Here is a 20388-nt window from a genome sequence, read left to right on the forward strand (position 1 = left end):
TTACAAATGCTATCTACTTTTACTGTAAGCAGATAAATCAGACAACCTATCTTTCATATTTTTTTTCCCCTTACAGGAAGCAATGATGGACTTCTTTAATGCTCAAATGCGCCTTGGTGGATTAACACAAGCACCTGGAAACCCTGTCCTTGCAGTGCAGATCAACCAAGACAAAAACTTTGCATTCTTGGAGGTGAGTTCATAGAAGGGGGGGAAAAAAAAAGAAGTTTCCTCAAAATTGCAAGTTTTACATTACTGAAACATTGTCCATTGATTTTCTGTGCAGTTCCGATCTGTTGATGAGACCACACAGGCAATGGCATTTGATGGCATAATTTTCCAAGGCCAGTCATTAAAGATTCGCCGTCCGCACGATTACCAACCCTTGCCTGGCATGTCCGAAAATCCATCTGTGTATGTGCCAGGTAAGACTTAAGTTTTTTATTACAGATAAGTAATACTGATTATGTACTAGTGCACAATGTTTTACATTTCAATTCCCCCACAAATATTCTGTTAAATTTCAGTTTCCTTTAGCGCAGTGCTTGTTCTATAGCATTCAATGATCATTTGGTTAATTTAGGCATTCGGTAATAACATTTTTTGTTTTCTGGCAGAGCATAGTGCGTATTTTATTATTACAGAGTTTGCAGTTCCTTCCAGGACTTCTGAACTGACAAAAGCCATAGATGGAAAATGTCCTTTGTTTAAAAGAGAATGGATCTTGCGCCATATTAAGTGGGTTTTTTCTCTCCAAATATCATTCCTTTCTTAACAGGGGTGGTATCCACCGTTGTTCCAGACTCTGCACACAAGCTATTCATTGGAGGTTTACCCAACTATCTGAATGATGACCAGGTAACCATGGCGTCATTAAGCCTATGGGTTGGTAATTTCAGGCTTACTTATTTGTTGTTTTTCATACGTGGGAATGTTTTGAATTTGGCGGCCTGTTCCCAATCACTGTGGTCCAGATCTGAAGGGGACCACTTTATTGATGGTGTTCCATCTCGTCTGACTTCCCTATTGGCTTGCCCTTTATAGAAGTCATAAAGCAGAATGGACACAATTCCACAGGAGTTTTCCTGCATTACTGGTAAACAGTAGTAATATGTCAACATAGTTTGTACTGTTTCTACTGTTGCAGTAGTTGAACAATATTAAGGGTTTGGGGTTCCAGTGCAAAAAGGGGCACTTCATTTCCAAAATTTTTTTGGGTGGGTGTGTAAACTAATGTTTTATTTTTGCAGCTAAGCATTTAATGTTTGTTCATAAGAACAAAGTTTCCGGCTGGTTACAAATTGTAAACTTGATATATTTTTCAGTGTTTGGAATCATGCCTCACTGTATACAGTTTTCTTGAGCAAACGGTTTCTTGGGAATCTGTCGCACACTTCCTGACAGCTCTAAGCCATCCTGTTGTCAGCTTGCTTTGCAAGCACCTTCATTTTGCCTTCGAGTGGTCTCCGATAAACCGCCTAAAGACCAGTAAAGTGCTTGCACAGCAGGCTGACATCAGAATCTCAAGGTTAAATAAAACCTTGCAACACATTAACAAAAAAAAATTCCTTTAGTGCTGGTTCACATATGCCGATTGGATGCAGTGCAAACTGCATTCAATCTGCATGACATGAAATAACTTCCTACGGTGCCTGTTCACATATGTCTGGTGCACTGGCGGTGCAGATTTAGTGCAGTTTGAGTCCTGTACAATTTCTGAGCAGTGCCATCAGGTTCAGGTGCGGATTACAGGCTATTGACTTCTGTGGGAACAGTTTCTGAACCGCACAGGCGTGAACAGGAAAAAATCCGGTCCTGAACCTGATCTGAACTGTCAATTTAGCTGTGAAACCTGAGCTTCAATCAGCACCACACATCTGTGAATCAGCTCTTAGTGAGACATGATGCCAAACATACTGTAAGATTTTAGTGTTTACATTCACTTTTTAATGTGGTTTCCCAGTCCATACCATTGCAGTAGCTGTATTGACCAGGTGCAAATGCTGCTTGTTTACTGATTGAATGCTAGTGTCTTTTGTAAGCAATGTTTGTAAAAGCTTTTTTTTTTCTAATGCCTACCATTTTAACACTTCTACAGCTGCCACCATGAAGTTTTAAGGGGCTACAATAAACAGAATATAAACAAACTAGTGGTTGCAACATTTTTGTAGAGGCAGCTTTAAACTCTCAAATAGAAGTGATTCCAGGTAAGCGCACTTCTAGTTTAGAGCAGTTAGATTCAATGTGCTGTGGCCTAGAAAACAGAAGATGAGGGCAATTTTTGTCCTTCAAATATAACGAAGGGCAAAATTATTATTTTTTTTTTTTTTTTGGGTAGAGTGGAAAGGGATCAAGAACATCTGTCAGTTTTTATTGCTGTCTGTGCCCCCCATTTAATGAGATTCATCCTATTCACAAATACTGTAGTTGCTGACTTAATATTGGGGCACTTAACTTTCCAGGGATCCTACAGTGTCTTCACCCCGAGCCAATGCTTTAATTGGCGCTGCCATCTTGAAAAAGGGAAACTGGCAGTAAAGCCTTGTTTCCTACTGTGCGAATCTCACTGCGCTTTGTGAATGGGCAGCAGTTCTCTGGGACATGTGCAATGTCCCAGACGGAAACGGGGGAAAGAGGTGTGTCTGTATATGTGCAAACTGCCCACTCAGTTCGCCGCAGCGGACTGAGCTGAAAGTGAGTACCTGTTATAACCAGGTATCTGCTTCCCCCTCCCCCCAAAAGGTGCCAAATATGGCATTGGAGGGGGAGGAGGCAGATAAGCAGAGCTTCCTCTTATAGGTGAAACTCTGCTTTTTTTTTTTTTTTTTTTTTTTTTTTTTTTTTTTTTTTTTTACTTCAGAGTAGTTGAGGGTTGTTATTGCTTATAATGGTGATTATCACTTTTATAAGCAATAGTAAACTGTCATGAATGGCCTTCCATTCATGACCGCTTGCTTACTGTTGACATGCTGTGATTGGCTACATCTAAGGATTACAGGCTGCACATGGGGTGCAAGTACCATGTGATAGCTCTGGTCAATCACAGCTTAACAGTAAGCAAGCAGTAATGAATGAAATCCATTCATGACTGTTTGCATTGTAATCATGTGATTGCTATGACACCCCAGCTGTTCACAGCGGTGCCATGATTGTGGTGGCGGGATCGCACTGCTACATGCTCTATGGGGCATGCTAGTGCACGTGTTCAGCTTTGTACCAGTATGTCACTGGGCTTGTAGCCTGCTCGCTGTCAAAGTACTGTGGGCAGATGGCAAGTTATAAAATCAAACGTGTAAACCTTAAAATCCTCAATTATGAAGTGGAGAAAAGTCAAACAAAAGGGCTCCAAATGTGACTAAGTCGCAATCAAAAATCCATGTAAACACTCCTTGAACGTGTTATTGTAAACATTCCACCTCCATAAGCATCTTCAGTATATTTCAAAGTGTTCCCTTCACTTTGGGATATATTGAAGATTCTTGCATGGTGGAAATTTTTTTATATATTTAAGGGTTCACCTTTTTTAAATAGCAGCTGAAGTTTAATCACAATAGCTTAGTGTTTACAGTATATATTCATTGAAATTTTACCAATATACACTTTTTTGGGGGGTGTTTTGAGCCATTCTGCAGAGAGTTGACACCTTTCTATATAAACATTTAAAAAAAATAAATTCTAAAAATAGAATATTTTAAGACCTTTAATGGCGCACATAAGTATGTAGGTGACTCTTGCGCTACACAATTGGGTAATGCAGTCAGAGTGGAATTTTAGGGTCCTAATTTACAATTAATCTAATAGATGAGCTGTAGAAGTTTTGATACTGTTGTCTGCAGACAATTTGGGGCATTGTAGTTTGATGTTAAGCAGTCACACATTTGTCTTGACCTATTTGGCATCTATTTACTTCCCTGTCTTTTATCCAAAAGAAAATTGAGATTGTTGGGTGTACCACATTTTAATTTTGAGTCTTTTTCATGTAAAACACATTTGAACTTTGTAAGAAAAAAAATGGTAGCTGTTAAATTTTGCTATTACATTTGTCAAACTATGCAGTACATTAAGGCAGCAGTTTCAAGTTTTGCTGGTAATTTAACCACTTAATGCCAGCGCCTTCCGGCCCTTTAAGGGTTCCAGAAGCCGAGGGGCGGGGTTTAGGGGCATGTGACGTGCCATTACGGTGGTCACATGATCGGGAAAGGTCCCGATCGAAAGAGGAGATCGGGACCTTTCCGTGAGTACCAGACAAGTGTACTGGGAGCGTGCAGGGCGCGCGCTCTCGGCACATATGTCCTTTTTTAATAGAGCACAAATGTGCGGCTGCTTGGCGTCTAGGCCCAGGCGGTGGGAGTCCGCACATTTGCGTGCGACCGGCGTGAAGAGGTTAAAAAAAAAAAGGGGGGGGGGGCCCTGCAGGCTTAAGTCCTAATGTACAGGTATGCACTGTATACGAGTACATTATAACTTGAATGTCTGGGCCAAGGTGAATTCACTCCCATGCACACAGAGCATGCGTAAATGTGGTCGAGGAATTTCCTTACTTTGCACTCACTTCCTGTGTTGGCTATGGGCCAGGAAGTGAAGGGAAATGTCCCCAGTGGGACACAGATTGCAAAAACTGGCAGAGGTTATAATCCTCCCTTACTCAATCCAAAATGGAAAAAATTACATTTTACTTATAGTTCTACTTTAAGAAGGCATACTGAAATGGCATCCTCTTCCCCTCCAGAGTTTAGTGACACCACCAATACGGGTGGAGGGATGCTGCTGTCGTGTGTTTGGTTTTTTTGTTTTTTGTTTTTTTTCTCCTTATTTGGGATAAAGATTTTGCATAACAGCTGATCATTGTAAACACAGTGTTTAAATGCTTTGTCTCATCTTGTAAATCTAGCGAGAGTTTGTTCTTTTGGAAAACAGACTTACTGACCAGATCACCAGATGAGAACAGGAGCGCCTTAAAGGCTTTTTCCTACCAACAGCAAGGGATGAGCGTTCCCAGTCTGGCGTCTTCCACTTTTGCTGGTGCCAAGCAGGACTCTAGCAGACTGAGAGGCAGTTTTACACTGACACTCCATAAACTACCACAGTGCTCTACAGGATCACGCTAGTTTATTGTGAACTGCAAGCAGACGTCTGCAAAGGATGTCGGTAGTTGTAGTTCATTCGTTCACAGAACTCTGAAAAATGAGGTGCCCATGTGGCTGGAGCCATGCATGGCCACGCTGTTTTTTTTTTTAAAGTGACAGTATGGTGAACTTCTCCCTGTACTGCTGTCACAAGGGAGTGATGGTAGCGGCTGCAGCAGTGGCGACATGTTACTTGTTCCACCCTAAAAAAAAAAAAAAAAAAGGGTGGATCATGTACAATGTTAGCAAAAGTGATCTTATCCTTTTTGAAGCACTATTGAACCGGAAGGCAAACATATTGGAGCTTACCAATTCTTGGGTGTCATGGATGTTTGTGTACACTTGAACAGCTTGCATCACAGACACATGGAGTGGGGGGGGGGGTTTCCAAGGGCTGCAAGCTAGAGTTTCAATCCCTGCCCTCACCTCCTGTGTAATGGCACAGACTGGCAGAACTCCATTGAGCTCCCTCTTTGTCTTCTAGACTGAGGTATCATTGCCCCAGTTTCTGTGGCAGAATGTTGTTAGGGGATTTACTCCAGCTTTTTCACAAACCCAAAGAGGCATTTGCCCCATCTTTGGTCTCAAAACACTGAATATCCTTAACATTTTGCATGGAATTCACCAGGTCTAACAAGTCTTCTTTTACCAAAGATCACCTAGTTTCTGTACACAGCAAGGACATGCTTCTTCGTGTGTGTGTGTGTGTGATCTTTCTCCCCCCAATTCCCCCGCCCCCGCTGTGTTTTTTTTTTTTTTGCTATGGATCCCCTAGACTACTAGTTCGTAGTCCTGCTCTTCAGCCTCTCATCTGCACCTTGGATGTTCACTAAGGTGATGGCCCCATTACTAAGCCTGTTTGTACTCTAGTGGATTTGTATGGTTTCTTGACTTTCAGGAGTCCTTGCTGGACCAGATTCATAATTTAGCGTCTAGGTCTAATCGCTGGACATAGCAGGCTGGGGTATTTCTTCCACTGGTGAAACTTAAGACTCTGGTCTCATACTTATAGTACTCCTGGGCAGGAGAATTTGATGGCAGTCTTCCTTTTGAGGCAGACCTGCTTGCCCTGTTTAACTCCAGATCTCTACTATGCAGAATTGTGTTGTGTCCAGTCCTTGGAAAGACCAGTTCACTCTGTTTTGGAGGCTCAAGAATCCAGTTTTTCTAATGTGCTTTCTTCCACTTGTCACCTTGGAATCTCGTCACTATGGAGGCCAGCCTATTGGACAGAGGACTTATCAGAGGATTCTCATGTCCTGTGTAAACATCCCTGGAACTTTGGGCAGTTTTGCTGTCCTTGCAACACTGGATCGTCCTGCTAAAGGGTCATCCATTTTTATTTCAGATTCATTCAGACAGTACAACAATGGTGATGCACATCAACCATCAGGGAGGAACAAGAGGTAGATCCGTTCCTGTCATGGGCAGAACATTTCCTTCCAGCCTTGTTTGTCCTTTTATATCCCAGATCTAAATAAATGGCATGCATACTTCTTACCTGGCAATGTCTTGATGTGGGGAGGAGTGCTTCCTCTGCCCAGAGATGTTCAGGACCCGTGTAACAGATTGGGGATGCTGTATGTGGATTTTCTGTCCTCCAGGTACAAAACAGTTTGGACCGTGTTTTTTTTTTTTTTTTTTTTTTTTTTTTTTTCGTCTTTAGGTACGCTGATCGCCTAGTGCAGGGGTCTCCAAACTGAGGCCTGCGGGCTGGATGAGGGTCTTTGCTTGCTTTTATCCAGCTCTTGGGGCACTCCACTAATACGGGGCACTATCCTTTCCACTAACACTAAAGATGGGGCACTATTTCCCCTCCTTTTTTAACCCCATTTAGTAAATCAAACCCATGGCATTTTCAACTCCCACTGGTCACAGACCAGCCCCCTTAAAAAACTGGCCCTTTGTTTCAAACGTTTGGAGACCCCTGGTCTAGTGGAAGCAGTGGGTGCTCTAGTGACCCTGACATCTTCACGGGATCAAGATGGAGGGCACTCTGGTGATTTTATTGTTCCTGGTTTACCCAAGCAGAAGTCCAGTTCTGGCGGATGCTCCATCAGATTTACCATTGTCTGGATCCTGTGTCTCAATGACAGGTTTACCAAGCTGCTTCGTGTTCAGTGGCTTTATTTGCATGGTCGAAATCCAGGTTCTGGGGTACAGGGCATTTGTCTGCTACTTATGATTTAAAAGCTAGAAAGTCTGTCTCACAATGTCTTAAAACAGTCTGTTGGCATCTCCATCCTTACCATTTCTACAAGGAGTCTCCCATGTAGCTCTCTGCTTGTTTCCCTTTTGACTGTGTGGGATCTGAATCTGGTGTTGCACTTTAGAAACTGTCATTTGAACACAATAAAGACCTTCCTCTGTATTTGCCCATGAGCTGTTACAATTGGTTTTTATGTGCCCCATTCACACCACACAGCTGGTGTGATGTGGAGTGTTTTTTCCACAGCCCACTGGGAGGTACCGTTGTGCAGTGACTTATGTGACACATCAAATCAAATAATAAAAAGCAGTGCCATGCACTGAAACGTACATTGCAGTGCTCCCTACTGCAGCAGATACTAGCCTACACAGTAACACTGTTATACTATGCATGCTGGTGTTACTCTGGCCTAAAGGTACCTAGACAGGTCAGGGATGGCTTGCCTTTAAAGCTTTTTTATTGCTTGCTAAATGCTCCATTCACAACTCCACATTTTGTAAACCTGTGCAAAATTGCTTTTGCGTGTTTACAAAACCCACTAAAACTTGTGTTGCATTTTTGGGTCCATTTGTGTTGTTTAAAAAAAGGGCTTTAGACTTGCTTGCGCTGTGCAATAGAATTGCACAAAGAGGTCTCGAACCTCCTCTTCTCCGGTCCCCTGCCATCACTAGCATGGATTACTTTAATTCAAGGAATGCATTAAGGTAAAAAAAAAAAAAAAATGTTTAAGCATTCTAGCCACTTTAACCCCTTAACACTACCTCCTGGCCCTTTTGAGGGATGTCACATTATTGGAAAGTTGCTGATTGGCATTGGGAGCTTTCCAGGTACCCACTGTGCTGGGAGCGCTCTTGGCACAGAAATGTTTGTTTTTGGGGTGCGTATATGCATCCTCTCTATGTTAAAGGCCACCTACTGTGAGGATGCATGTGTGTGGCCTGCGGGAAGAGGTTAAGCTGAGTTTCGAGGTGTGTGTGTGTGTGTGTGTGTGTGTGTGTGTGTGTGTCCTTCTCGTTTTTGTCACACACCATCCTCTCAACAATCCCAACTTAAATGAATTTGAGTTGGATCTTTCTCCTTTTTTTTTTTTTTTTTTTTAGTACAGCTATTGGCTGCTGTTGCCCCAGAAAGTTGATGTTACGTGCTTCGGTGTAACTTTAATTTTTTTTTTTTTTTTTGCAATTTTTTATTTTTTCCATCACATAGGGAACAAAGTCCCTTATGTGGTGAATTTTGGTGACCGTTTCTCTGAGACATCGAGGGTCTCAAAGACCCTGCATGTCTCCTCAATGTAATGCAGTGTACATCACACTGCATTACATTCTTTCCTGGCCTCAATGGCTGGGAAATCTGTGACCGGGGACTCAAAGTGACATAATGTCACTTCTGGGTCAAGACAAGGAGGGGAGCAGACGTGTCCGCTTCCCTCCCTCCCCTCCAGCCGGCGGTGCATGCTGAACCAGTCCCGGGCGTGCAGATGGCCAAGTGGAGTACGGTGGGGGGGATGTTTGCACTGGAGGGGGCAGAGTCTGGCACTGTAGTGGGCTGTGTGAAGGCAACCAGGCGCCAACGCAGCCACCCGAATGCTTTCACCTGGAAGGTGAGCCCTGCTATTTGCCTGCAGAAGGGCTAATGGTTGGGGGTGGGGGAGATATAGCAGGCAAAATAAGGTGTTTAGATTTTTTAAAATGCTTTTAACCACTTGCCCTCCAGAGGATTTCCCCCTTTCCTGACCTGGGTGTTTTTTTGCGATATGGCTCTGCATTACTTTTAACTGATTGTGCAGTCATGCAACTTTGTACATAAAATGATTTTTTTATTTTTTTTTTCTCCTACCAGTAATGGCAGTGATCGGTGACTTATTGCGGGACTGCGGCGAGCATTCTGCCACTGCATTCCCCCCGAACTAACTGCCTTTGACATCCCCAGTGACATGAATACAGTGATCAGTGTTAATAAAAAGCACTGACACTGGGCAGTAAGGGGTTAACTTTGGGGCGATCAAAGGGTTAACAAAGCGGCCTGTTTGTGCTGTCAGGGTAGAGATCTGTGTTTACAAATAGACCTTTCCCCTGCTGACAATCCCCAAGTCCTGGCCGAGAATCAGTGGCCGGGAACTGGTGATTGATAAGCCGAGGAGCCAATAGCGGTGCAGGTAGGGAGCACACACCCCAGCCCCCCCCACCCCGATAATGGTAAATCACGTGTGTGTATTTGTGTGTACCTGATTTTGTGCATCCCTGCTTGTTGGTTAATTAACCCAGGAAGGCCTATTTGTGATCCTGTTTTCAGATGTTAATCCCAAGGGACACAATTTATAAATGTTGTCGAGCTTTTTTTTTTTTTTTTTATTTACCAGTGAATTGAACAGTAAAAGTGTAACAAAATGTAGAACTTTTCACTTTTGGATATAGTGTAATGGAAAGCAGAACACCTTCCATGTGTGCGTGGGTTTGCTGTTGTCTTTTTTTTTTTTCCCTTCTCCAGAGGGGGATGCATTTCTCTCACTTTCTATGAGAAATATTGACTATGGGTAAGGAAATTGAGGGAAAACTCCAAAGTGAGGGAATCCTTGTGTCACCAGAACTAGTGTCCCCAGTGAAAGATTTTTTCCTTCTCTAGTGTTTTGATGTCAACCCAAAACTTGGTATTTTCTTTTTACTTTCACTTAAAACGGTAAACAAGACAAATGGTGACACTGAATCTCCCTAACGGGCACAGGCAGCAATAACAAGCTCAGTTGTTATAATCTTTCCACTCTATCCAGAACTGAAAAAAAAAGTTTTTTGCCTTTAGTTACACTTTAATGCCCTTTTATGTCCCTTTTTTCATGTAATGAAGATTGCTGTAGGAATGCATTGGAATACTTTCAACTAAGGCAGCATGCTGTGATGTGGGTGGATTCAGAAGTCTAACTGGTACACTTTTGATTGCCGCAAACCTGCCCACATGCATTTCCATTAGGTAAACTAACTACCATTGCATGATGGGAATTGGTCTCAAACAGCTGATAATGGGCAGCGACTTGAGCACTTTCTGATTCCTCCTCATGGAATCTGTGTATAGCTGTATACACAATGATGGCATCCTACCCTCTTAAAGTGTGGAATTAACTTGCTTGGGTTTAGTGTGTTTTTGTTTCCTCTCTGGCAAAGGTTTAGTATTAGGGAGATTTTCAAACAATCCTTGAATTTGAATATAAGAATATGCAGATAGATTAATTTCTGTTGTCTGGGTACATGTGCACTTTGAAACTATATGTATATTTATATAGGTAGTGATTCCAGAAGTGCACTCAGCTTTTATTCTACCAGGCTGTATTTTTCCAGGATTTCAATCTCTATCTACAGTGGGAAAAAAAAAATTCAAACTTTTCAGTATCTTGAACGCTTGGTATGGCCTCGATTCTGTACGGTTTTGCAGGACAATGGTTTCCCTGAGAACAGCATTTCTTAGGTTTGGTTTGCGGATGGCTCAGCAGGCATCAAGGGTGCACTCTAAGCACTTTTACATGTAAAGCCTAAAATGCAAGATTTTCAAGATGTTGTGATACTTTCTAAAGAAATTCTGTAACAGAGCTGCATTTGGGTTATCGGATGTTTCTTAGGAAAGGTTTGCTTTAAACCAATCTTAGAATAAATGTTCACCCCCATTGCCAACTTTCCTCTGAGAATGCTTGGCTGTTGTGAAATGCACTGGATTCAGCAGTGAGAGTCACCAGATTGGATCAAGTATGAATAGTAAAGTCCAGTATTTTGCTCTGCATACTTTGAATTTGTGAAGTTATTGTCAGCACAGCAGTCTGACGTGCTATGTAGTCAGTGGTGACGGGCCCCCATGTTTCTCACAGGAAAGGTTTTATTTTAATGTAGAAATATATAAATATATACTCCTGCACCACAGAACAATCCCCACCCCTAAAATTTCAAATGCTGCTGTGCACTAGTGTAAACACCAAATCATAAAAATTATAGAATAAAAAGCGCAAAACAATACCCAACAAATTTCACATAATAAAGGAATAAAGTGAAAAACTCATATTTTGATTTAAAGTGTCCAAAATTAATGTGTCCAAAAAAAATAAAATTATATTTATTTATTTTGGACACATTAATTTTGGACACTTTAAATCAAAATATGAGTTTTTCACTTTATTCCTTATGTGAAATTTGTTGGGTATTGTTTTGCGCTGTTTATTATATAATTTTTATTTTAATGTAGAAATGGACAAAACAGTCTCACTGGAGAAGTGTACAAGCAGAAAAATATTCTGAGACTGAAGGGCTCAGATTTTTCATCTTTTGGAAGTTAAAGAAAAACAAAAACAAATTGCATGTTCTATCTACATGGGAATTTTATAAACAAACATTGTGTTGGGTACCTGACATACCAAGGCTACATACCTGCACATAATTTTGCAACTCTTTTCCCTTGGTGTATGTAAACCCAAAAAATAAAATGTTTTAAATAGGATGAGAAGTGTTTAAATCCTTGTCAGGGTTTTGTTTGCGTTTTTACTAGGACTGACCTTTCCTTTGTCTTGGTTCCATTGTATCTAATGCGGAAAGGAATGGGAAATCCCAAATGTTAGCTGTCACATGACATGTCCTTCTGTTGGCATTTTTTTCAGCACTAAAAGTAACCATTCCTTAATCTATCCAAAACCGAAAAAAGTTTTTGGTTTTATATATACATTAAGTGATCCTGGCTAAACGTTTTAAGTGCTTTTCCTTTTAAACAAATGCAGTAAATGCTCACCTTTCCTGATGCCTCTACCACTAAACACTTAGAACTAACTGGGAAGCTAGCTCCCCTGAAAGTGTTTTTTGGTTTTGTCCCCCTGCAACTCGCAGGATATTCTGACCTTATGCCACTACTTTCACCTGCAGTGATTCAAAGGGAGTAGGCAGGGAGAGTTTGAGGACCAAGGAAACAGACAATCCTAGTGCTGGTTTCTTAGCAGACTTCGAGGGACCAGTTCTATTGATCAAGCTGCGTGTGGCTGACTGGGCCCAAGGACAGATGAGTATTTACTGCCTTCTTTTGCAGATAATGGCACGTTTTTTCAAGAAGGTTGTCTTAATTCTTGTAAATCTTTTTTTTTTTTTTTTTTTTTTTTTACTTTTATTTTTCAGTTTTTAATAAAAAAAAAAACAAAACATAAAAAATGGCATGTATGCATTCTGAATGTAAAAAGTGGATTTTCTTTTTTGGTTTTTAAGCAGAAAATGCCTTTTTAAATAGTACACGTTATTTCTCTACTGCTCATTTTTTTTTTTTTTTTATGGTCTGTAGATAGTTTTTTGGGAAGCCTTTTGCTTCATCTCCATTTAGACCGTTTTTTGGCAGTTTTTCTTTCTTCTTCTCTCCCCCTTAGCAGGTGTCTATACATGTGTACTGTGTATATATCATGCATTGTGTAATACCTGATTGGCCTTTGCCATTTTTGTATACAATTTGTTTTTTCAGTTGCACATTAATTTTCAGGTCTTTTGCTCAAAATCTTTAAAATGCAACTAAATTTGGTGGTGGGGGCGCATAAGGGGCAGAAATGGCTAACCCTAGTGCTCGATAGGCACTGTCAAGTCTGGTATCAAGGAGTCTGCAAATCCCCATCTGACATTCTGTACATGCATAGGCTTTTATTTTTTTTAATCTAATGTTTCATGTTAGGAGTTGGGATTGGTTTTGGCTTTGTTAATCTGTACAGGTTCAGCTAGTACATGTGGTACTTTAACTTTCACTTGTCTACTTTTATTGTTTTGTTTTTTTTCTTCTTTTTGTAATTTAAAATGTGCAATAAACTGAACTATTGAGCATTTTCCTTCTTCTTTTTTTTTTTTTTTTTTTAAATGTAGATTGAACCATTTAATAATTTGATATGTTCCCTTGTTTTTTGTTTTTTTTTAATCTTGTGATTATTGTCTTAACAGGTTAAAGAGTTGCTCACATCTTTTGGACCTTTGAAAGCTTTTAATTTGGTGAAAGACAGTGCTACAGGTCTCTCAAAGGGATATGCTTTCTGTGAATATGTGGATATCAATGTCACAGATCAGGTAGGAAGCTTTTGTCAGTGCCTTGAAATAATGCTCAAACATGGGATTAAAAAAAAAAAAAAAGCCAAAGTGATTTGAAGCAGATATAATGGTATGTTCTTGCCTTTTATCCTGTAATGAACTTGCATTCTTTCTCCTAGAAGTGTTGTCTGCATGTTAGCTGCACACATATTCTGCCTGAGCACAATGCTGACACTGTAATTTTGTCAGTGTTGTAGGAATAGCATGAAAGGAACCGAATATTAACTCTCCTTTTCTGTAACAGCTAGACATGTCTGTTTTCAGCACTGAGCTCAGGCAGTGGATAAAGCAAATCCTTCAGTTTTATTTTCCCCACCTCTTTTTATGCTAAAAGCTATACTTTAATTGGCACTGGATTGCAGTCCTACTAATGTGTTTCTGGAATCCTACTGTTCAGAGGTGCTAAGGGTTAGTGCACACGGAGTTTCATTTTGTTGACTTTGCCAAATTTCAGTGTAATAGTAAAATGTTCTTGTGCAGCATTCAGCACATTGTGCACTTAACGTTGTATTGACCTGCTCCTTGAAGAGTTAAACCTCAGACTCTTCTGTTAAAGTGGAACTAAATCCAAGATCGATTTTTTTTTTTTTTTTTTTTTTTTTTTTTTTTTCTATTTGCCATCTGTGTCCCATTGTGGAGATTTACCTTCACTTCCTGTCCAATAGCCACAACAGGAAGTGAGTCTCTGCAAATTAGGAATTCTTTGGGAACTCCCCTGGTCACCAGAACTAGTGTCCCCCATTGTAAAATTACCCCTCTAACTTTTTGGGGACAACACAAAATGTGAGGTTTATTTTTACTTTCGATGATCTTGATAAACCAGTCAAACTGAGAGAGGGTTAATTTCCCTGATGGGGGCACAGACAGCAGTAAAAACCTGACAGGTGTTCTAATTCCTCTCTCCACTCTATCCAAATCTTTACGGTTTTACCTTTTTAGTTGTACTTTAAGAGTTTCACTTTGCTCTGACTTGAAGTTTGCATGAATAGTGAATGTAAAATGGATGATGCTAAACATAATGCAATTACAGTGGTTAAATCCAATCGGTACGCTAGTTAGGGTTATAAACTGATTTGTGTTATTACTGTACTGTGAATTTTTGAATGGAGCTTTCATAGTGTTCACTGCTTTCAATTTAACGGCTTTTTTTTTTTTTTTTTTAGGCTATTGCTGGTCTTAATGGAATGCAACTGGGAGACAAAAAGCTTCTTGTACAAAGAGCAAGCGTTGGTGCAAAGAATGCAACATTGGTAAGGCCTCTTTTCTAGCATGAAGCAAAATTTGGACTGTGCGAATGTAAGGCAGTTGGGTTTCACCCTTAAATGAAATGTGAAATTTGATAACTTGGGGAAAATGAGCTCCACTTTGCTATAACTTTCACAGGGCATCCCTTTTTTAATGTTCCTCTTTACTGCTGGGCACGTGTGGGTTTTATCTATGCATCTTACGGATAGATATGGACTTTATTGGAGGAATCACTCATCCTGATTTCCTGAATGCTCATTAATGGCTTGCTCTGCATGTTGCATGCTGGCTTAAAGCCGTATTAAGCCCTAAAATAGCAATTTATTATATATCGACTCTAGCAATCTTTAAAGTGGGGCTCTACCCAAAAGGGTAAGTTCCAATTTAAGGAATCTGCACTTATAGCCTTTTTTTGGGGGTTGGGAACTGGTACCTGGTTTTGACAGGTACCCTCTCTGACCGTCTGGGGGATCGGAGCTGAAGTTCTCCCATAGCACTCCTTGCCCGCAGTCTTCTGGGCCACGTGACGGGTCCTAGTAGACTATGGGACCATTCACAAAGGTCAATGCGCATGCACAGTGGATGCCGGGCTGTGAAACTGCAAGCTGTCACAGCCAGGTTCTCGGTCAAGATAGGGACAGTACGGCAATGTAAAGAGTGGCTCATGTGACCACATTGCTGGGACAGGTAAGCGTCTGTCTAATAAGTCAGCAGCTACAGTTTTTTTTGGTAGCTGCTGACTTTAAATAAACTCCAAATTGACTGGAGCTCCTCCTTTTAATTGGTAGGATCTGCATTCAATGGGGTTTCTCCCCCCCCCCCCCCCCCCCCCTTCACCTGATCTGAGCAGTAACACATTTCTTTCTTGGTGTCTCCACTGGAGGAGTAATGGATACAACTTCAAAAAAACAACCTCAAGACTGACCATGTTGCTGTCTAGATAGACTTCACTACTGCATTAAAGCTGAACTTCAGCTACCACTGTTCAAGCTCAAAATTTAAAAAACTGTTGATAGGCAGAGCTTTATGACAGAAGAGACCCTAATGGTCTCCTCGGTCATAAATGCTTCTCTAGCCTATCAGTGGGTAATGTACATTGAGTCGTGAATACGCAATGATGTCATCGAGTGATGTTATCGCGGCATATATATTTTAACCAGCTGAACAGAGTAAACCCAGAAGGAAGACTGGGAAAAGATGCAAGCACCTGAGCAGTGACAGCGCAGCCCTGGAGGGCATCCTCTAACAGGGACGTCTGTCTTGTGCTAGTATGCAACTAGTGTGCTGCTTTTGCCACTGTTTAGTTGCATGATGGTTAGAAGGTGAAATTGCAGCAGAGAAATATCAGCTTGCCTCCCCTACAAGATAGGGTAGTTGTCAGACCTGTGTAAATCACAGAAATGAAGAAAGGAGGAAAAAAAGACAATTTATTTTATTTTTGTGTATCAATACAACATCTGTCATATAAGCATTTTAATGTGTAATTTAGTGGCTTGCCTGGGGTGTTTTAGCTTTAGGTAGTTCATACATTGTTTATGGAAATACTGCTGTGTTGGTGTTTTGTGGGGGTTTGTTTGTTTGTTTTTTTGGGGGGATGGGGGGGTGTTTTATAATTTAATACCAAAGGCAATTCAAACACAAGGCTCTTGTTTCTTAACTTGAGAATCTCTCATATTTTTAGGTACATGAAATGGTGACAGTCAAAAATCAGTCTGATCTATTCCTCCTCCTTTGAAAAACATACTGTAGCTGTGTGGGTGTGTAAGCAAAGTAATTTCATGGCTGATAGAATCCATGAGAGCCCTCAACATTTTTGGAAAAAGGAAAAAAAAAAATTATATAACCAGGATGATCGAGGGGAGGAATTTTATTGGTATATGGAGGAAAGAACCATAAAGTATATTTTTCTGAAATGTAAAGGTTTTTACATTCTTTTAGATTTTTGATATTGTATGAATTTCAATTATATGGACACTTGAGCTGTGACGATTGTTTAGCCAATAATCATGTTAACACCCATCCCCCCCCCCCTCCACTCCCTTAACGTGTTGTTTACATTATGAAATATGGTGGTTCACACATAAAAACCTTTTTTTTTTTTTTTTTTTTATTGTAGAGCACGATAAACCAAACTCCAGTAACTCTTCAAGTACCTGGACTCATGAGTTCTCAGGTGCAAATGGGAGGACACCCTACAGAGGTATTGTGTCTGATGAATATGGTTTTGCCTGAAGAACTACTGGATGATGAAGAATATGAGGAGATTGTCGAAGATGTAAGAGATGAGTGTAGCAAGTATGGCATCGTTAAATCTATTGAAATACCACGGCCTGTGGATGGTGTGGAAGTACCAGGATGTGGCAAGGTAATCCTAGCTAGATTTGGGACAACTCTAGAAAAACAATGTTTGTGCAGATGCATCCTATAGGAAGTATAGGTGTTTTCGTGGTCATGATTTTGGCCTCTTAGCAGGTAGGTCAGCTCTATGGCTTCCAGTTATGCCTCTGTTGCTGGTCATTCCATTACATTTTAGGCTTGCCTCTTTACTATTTATTCTGTTGCTGTAGGTTGTTTGCATGGTCCACTTGGCAGTACACCTTTCAAACAGTTTTTGAAGACAAACCTATTCATTTGGAGGTTGTGAAAAGAGCTTTAGGGCCAAACCACAGCATAGGTGTAGCGCAGTGTACTTCTGTTAGATTTGTTTTTTTTGAGTGTTCTCTGAAGGTGCACGAAAGATGCAGCTTGTAGGACTTCCAGAAAATGTGCCAAAAGCGCCCAATCTAACAGTTCATGGAAAATAGCAGTTATGCTGCACTGCGATTAAACTGCAGTGCTACAGCGTGGAAGCTCAGTCTTGCATAAAATTAAAACCTTATTAAAAAGAGGGTTTGTAAAATAAAATGAATTGTCTTGGATCCTGGATTCCATCCACTTTCAGAGGCACCGGTGACTTGGCTTCTTTGACAAGCAGTGAGGCACAGTTGAGTGCCAAAATCCCACATGAATGGGATCGATGCATGGGGACATCATCCACCAATGGTGGAAAAGCAGTTTTTTGTTTATATAGTGCCAACAATTTTATGCAGCACTTTACATGTACATTCACTTCAGTCCCTGCCCTCAAAGCTTACAATCTTAAGTCCCTACCTCACTTGCATACAATAATTTGTCAGGTTTTTGACCCAAAGGCTTGTGGGACATGGGTAGTACACCACTGTCTACTGCTATTGTATCCTGTAATAACTGGGGTTTCTATAAAAAAGCAACTTTGCAGCACAGATTAAGAACTTCTGCTCCGCCCTATCGCAGAAATACATATTGCGGCAAGGGTGTGCAAAATCATGTGTCTGTGTATATGTAATTTTTAAGTTCCGGGTATGGGGTGCGTGCGCCCTACCCGCGCCACCATTCGCTGCCTCGGCTGTCAATCACCGGGTCCCGGCCGGTGACTCCCCCCTGGCACCTGGTGATTTCCGATGAGGGGGAGACTTGTATGTAAACGGTACAGATCTCGCTTCTGCACATCATAGCCAGTGTGCTTACAGTGAAACACACAGCCCATGTAGTAAAACAGCACACAGTTTTTAACCCTTTGATCGTCTGAGATGTTAACCCCTTCCTGCCCAGTGTCATTGGTAAAATGTCAATGCTTTTTATTAGCACTGATCACTGTATTGGTATCACTGGTGACGTCAGTGACAGTTGGTTCCCCCAGTGTCAGAATACTTGCTGCAGTCCCACTATAAGTTGCTGATCGCTGCCATTACTAGTACAAGAAAAAAAAAAATCCCAGTATATATACCGCCATTAGTAAACGCTATAACTTTCACGTAAACCAACTTACACGTAGTGGGTTGTTTTTTTTTTTTTTTGTTTTTTTTTTAACTTGTTTAATCTCAAATGTGAAATACAGTGGAGTTATTTCTTTTTTTTTTTTTTTTTTTTTTTTTTCAAAATAGTTTTTTTTTTGTTTAGCTCTAAAAATGAAAAACGCACAAGGGATCTAATACCACCGAAAGAAAGCTCTACTCTGTGGGGGAAAAGAAACATAAATTTCTGTTGGGTGCAGCGTTGCATGACCGCAATTGTCAGTTATAACGCAGCACCATATTGCAAAAATGGCCTGGTCAGGAAGGGGGTAAATCCTCTGGAGGGCAAGTAGTTAAACAGAGGATACTAATCCCATCTTGTGTAAAGTTACTGCATTTTTGTTCGCTTATATTTGTGGCTCACAACAAGGTGTTAATGAGGATAGACATATAGAAGTTGCTAACTTTTATATATATATATATATATATATATATATATATATATATATATATATATATATATATATATATATATATATATATATATATATATATATATATATATATATATATAAATTTTTTTTTTTTTTTTTTTTTTTTTTTTGAAAATGCTAGTTGTAGAAGTCTGGATCAGGTAAACAGATCAGTGGTTTGAATAGGGCACTTATTGAAAGTTATAACCAAGGAAAATTCTGAAGCCAAGATGGCCTGAAAATTGGCATTTTACAAGCTGATCCCTCAAGTTTATTTTTTTTTTTTTTTTTTTTGTGAGGATGACTAGCATCATTAACACAGCTAATTGTTTTGACCTTTTTATCTTTCAGATCTTTGTGGAATTCACCTCAGTCTATGATTGTCAGAAAGCCATGCAAGGACTCACAGGACGCAAATTTGCAAACAGAGTAGTGGTTACAAAATACTGTGATCCAGATGGTTACCATCGTCGTGATTTTTGGTAGACCTAGTTGTGTACAGGATACTGAGTGGAAAGAAAATGAGTTTGAGAGGGAACTGGATGCTTGAAAGGACTTTCCCCCCAGCCCTACTCCCTTCCAACCCCTTTTTCTTCCAGGAGGCTTATTCTGATATGAAGTGTTTATACGGCCAAATTTTTTTTTTTTTCTTCCCCTCCCTCCCGAAGCAACATAACCACCCATTTTCTCTTTTAAAGTAAGACACATGTATCCCGTTGACCCCTACCCCACTTCAATACGAAACAAGCCCCGGAAGTCTCCTCCATGGTCCCATGGACAATGAGAAATGTCAGTGGTTATACTGTAGTAATATGTTGTCTCTCTAATTTCTTTCTGTGGCAGTTTCATATTTGCAAAGACAAATTGCTAATTAAAAACATTTTGTTGTATTTTACTTTGTGGGTTATATGGCTTCTGGTTTTGTGTGTGATTGTTTGTGTTTTTTTTTTTTTCTTTCCATTTGCTAACTGCCCCATAGCAGGTATACTGCTACAGGGCGTCCGTGCTGTGCAGAATCGCATATATAAATATGATTCTGCATTTCCTGGTCATGGGTGCATGCTGCTTCTGCTGCGATTGGTCACAGCAGAAGCTGACCAGTGGGTGCCTGTCAATGGATGAGCTTCGGCACCCGCCTATTCATCTCGGAGACTGACAGAACACAGATCTGCCTATGTAAACAAGACAGAGCTGTGTCCTGTCAATGGCAATGTGCCGGTTTCTCTTTCCCTGCAAGCAGGGAATATAATCCAGCACATTACTTAGTAAAAACAGCACACAGTAAACCCCTTGATCACCCTAGGTATTTAACCCCTTCCCAGCCAGGGTCATTAGTGCAGTGTCCGTGCATAATTTTAGCACTGATCAATGTATTGGTGTCACTGGTTCCCACAAAGTGCCAGTCAGTGTCTGATTGTCTGCTGCAATATCACAGTCCCACTATAA

General features: G+C 40.6%; 1 protein-coding gene across 2 annotated transcripts in view; it reads left to right on the forward strand.

Moving 5' to 3' along the window:
• Positions 1-19837, forward strand: part of U2AF2 (U2 small nuclear RNA auxiliary factor 2) — a 37510-nt gene extending 17673 nt beyond the window's left edge. Inside the window, exons 5-11 of one of the 2 annotated variants that reach the window (XM_089656989.1) lie at positions 77-193; positions 287-425; positions 779-885; positions 13269-13391; positions 14576-14662; positions 16774-17022; positions 19294-19837. In XM_089656989.1, coding sequence (XP_089513115.1) covers positions 77-193; positions 287-425; positions 779-885; positions 13269-13391; positions 14576-14662; positions 16774-17022; positions 19294-19428 — 957 coding nt within the window. In that variant the 3' untranslated portion in view covers positions 19429-19837. The remainder of the gene's footprint in view (positions 1-76; positions 194-286; positions 426-778; positions 886-13268; positions 13392-14575; positions 14663-16773; positions 17023-19293) is intronic. The other variant, XM_089656990.1, reaches the window with a different exon arrangement.
• Positions 19838-20388: the final 551 nt, after the last annotated feature.

The sequence above is a fragment of the Staurois parvus genome, unplaced genomic scaffold (genome assembly GCF_062004578.1).
Source record: "Staurois parvus isolate SC_StPar_1 unplaced genomic scaffold, SC_StPar_1.0 ptg000953l, whole genome shotgun sequence".
In the NCBI taxonomy this organism is placed as follows: Eukaryota; Metazoa; Chordata; class Amphibia; order Anura; family Ranidae; genus Staurois; species Staurois parvus.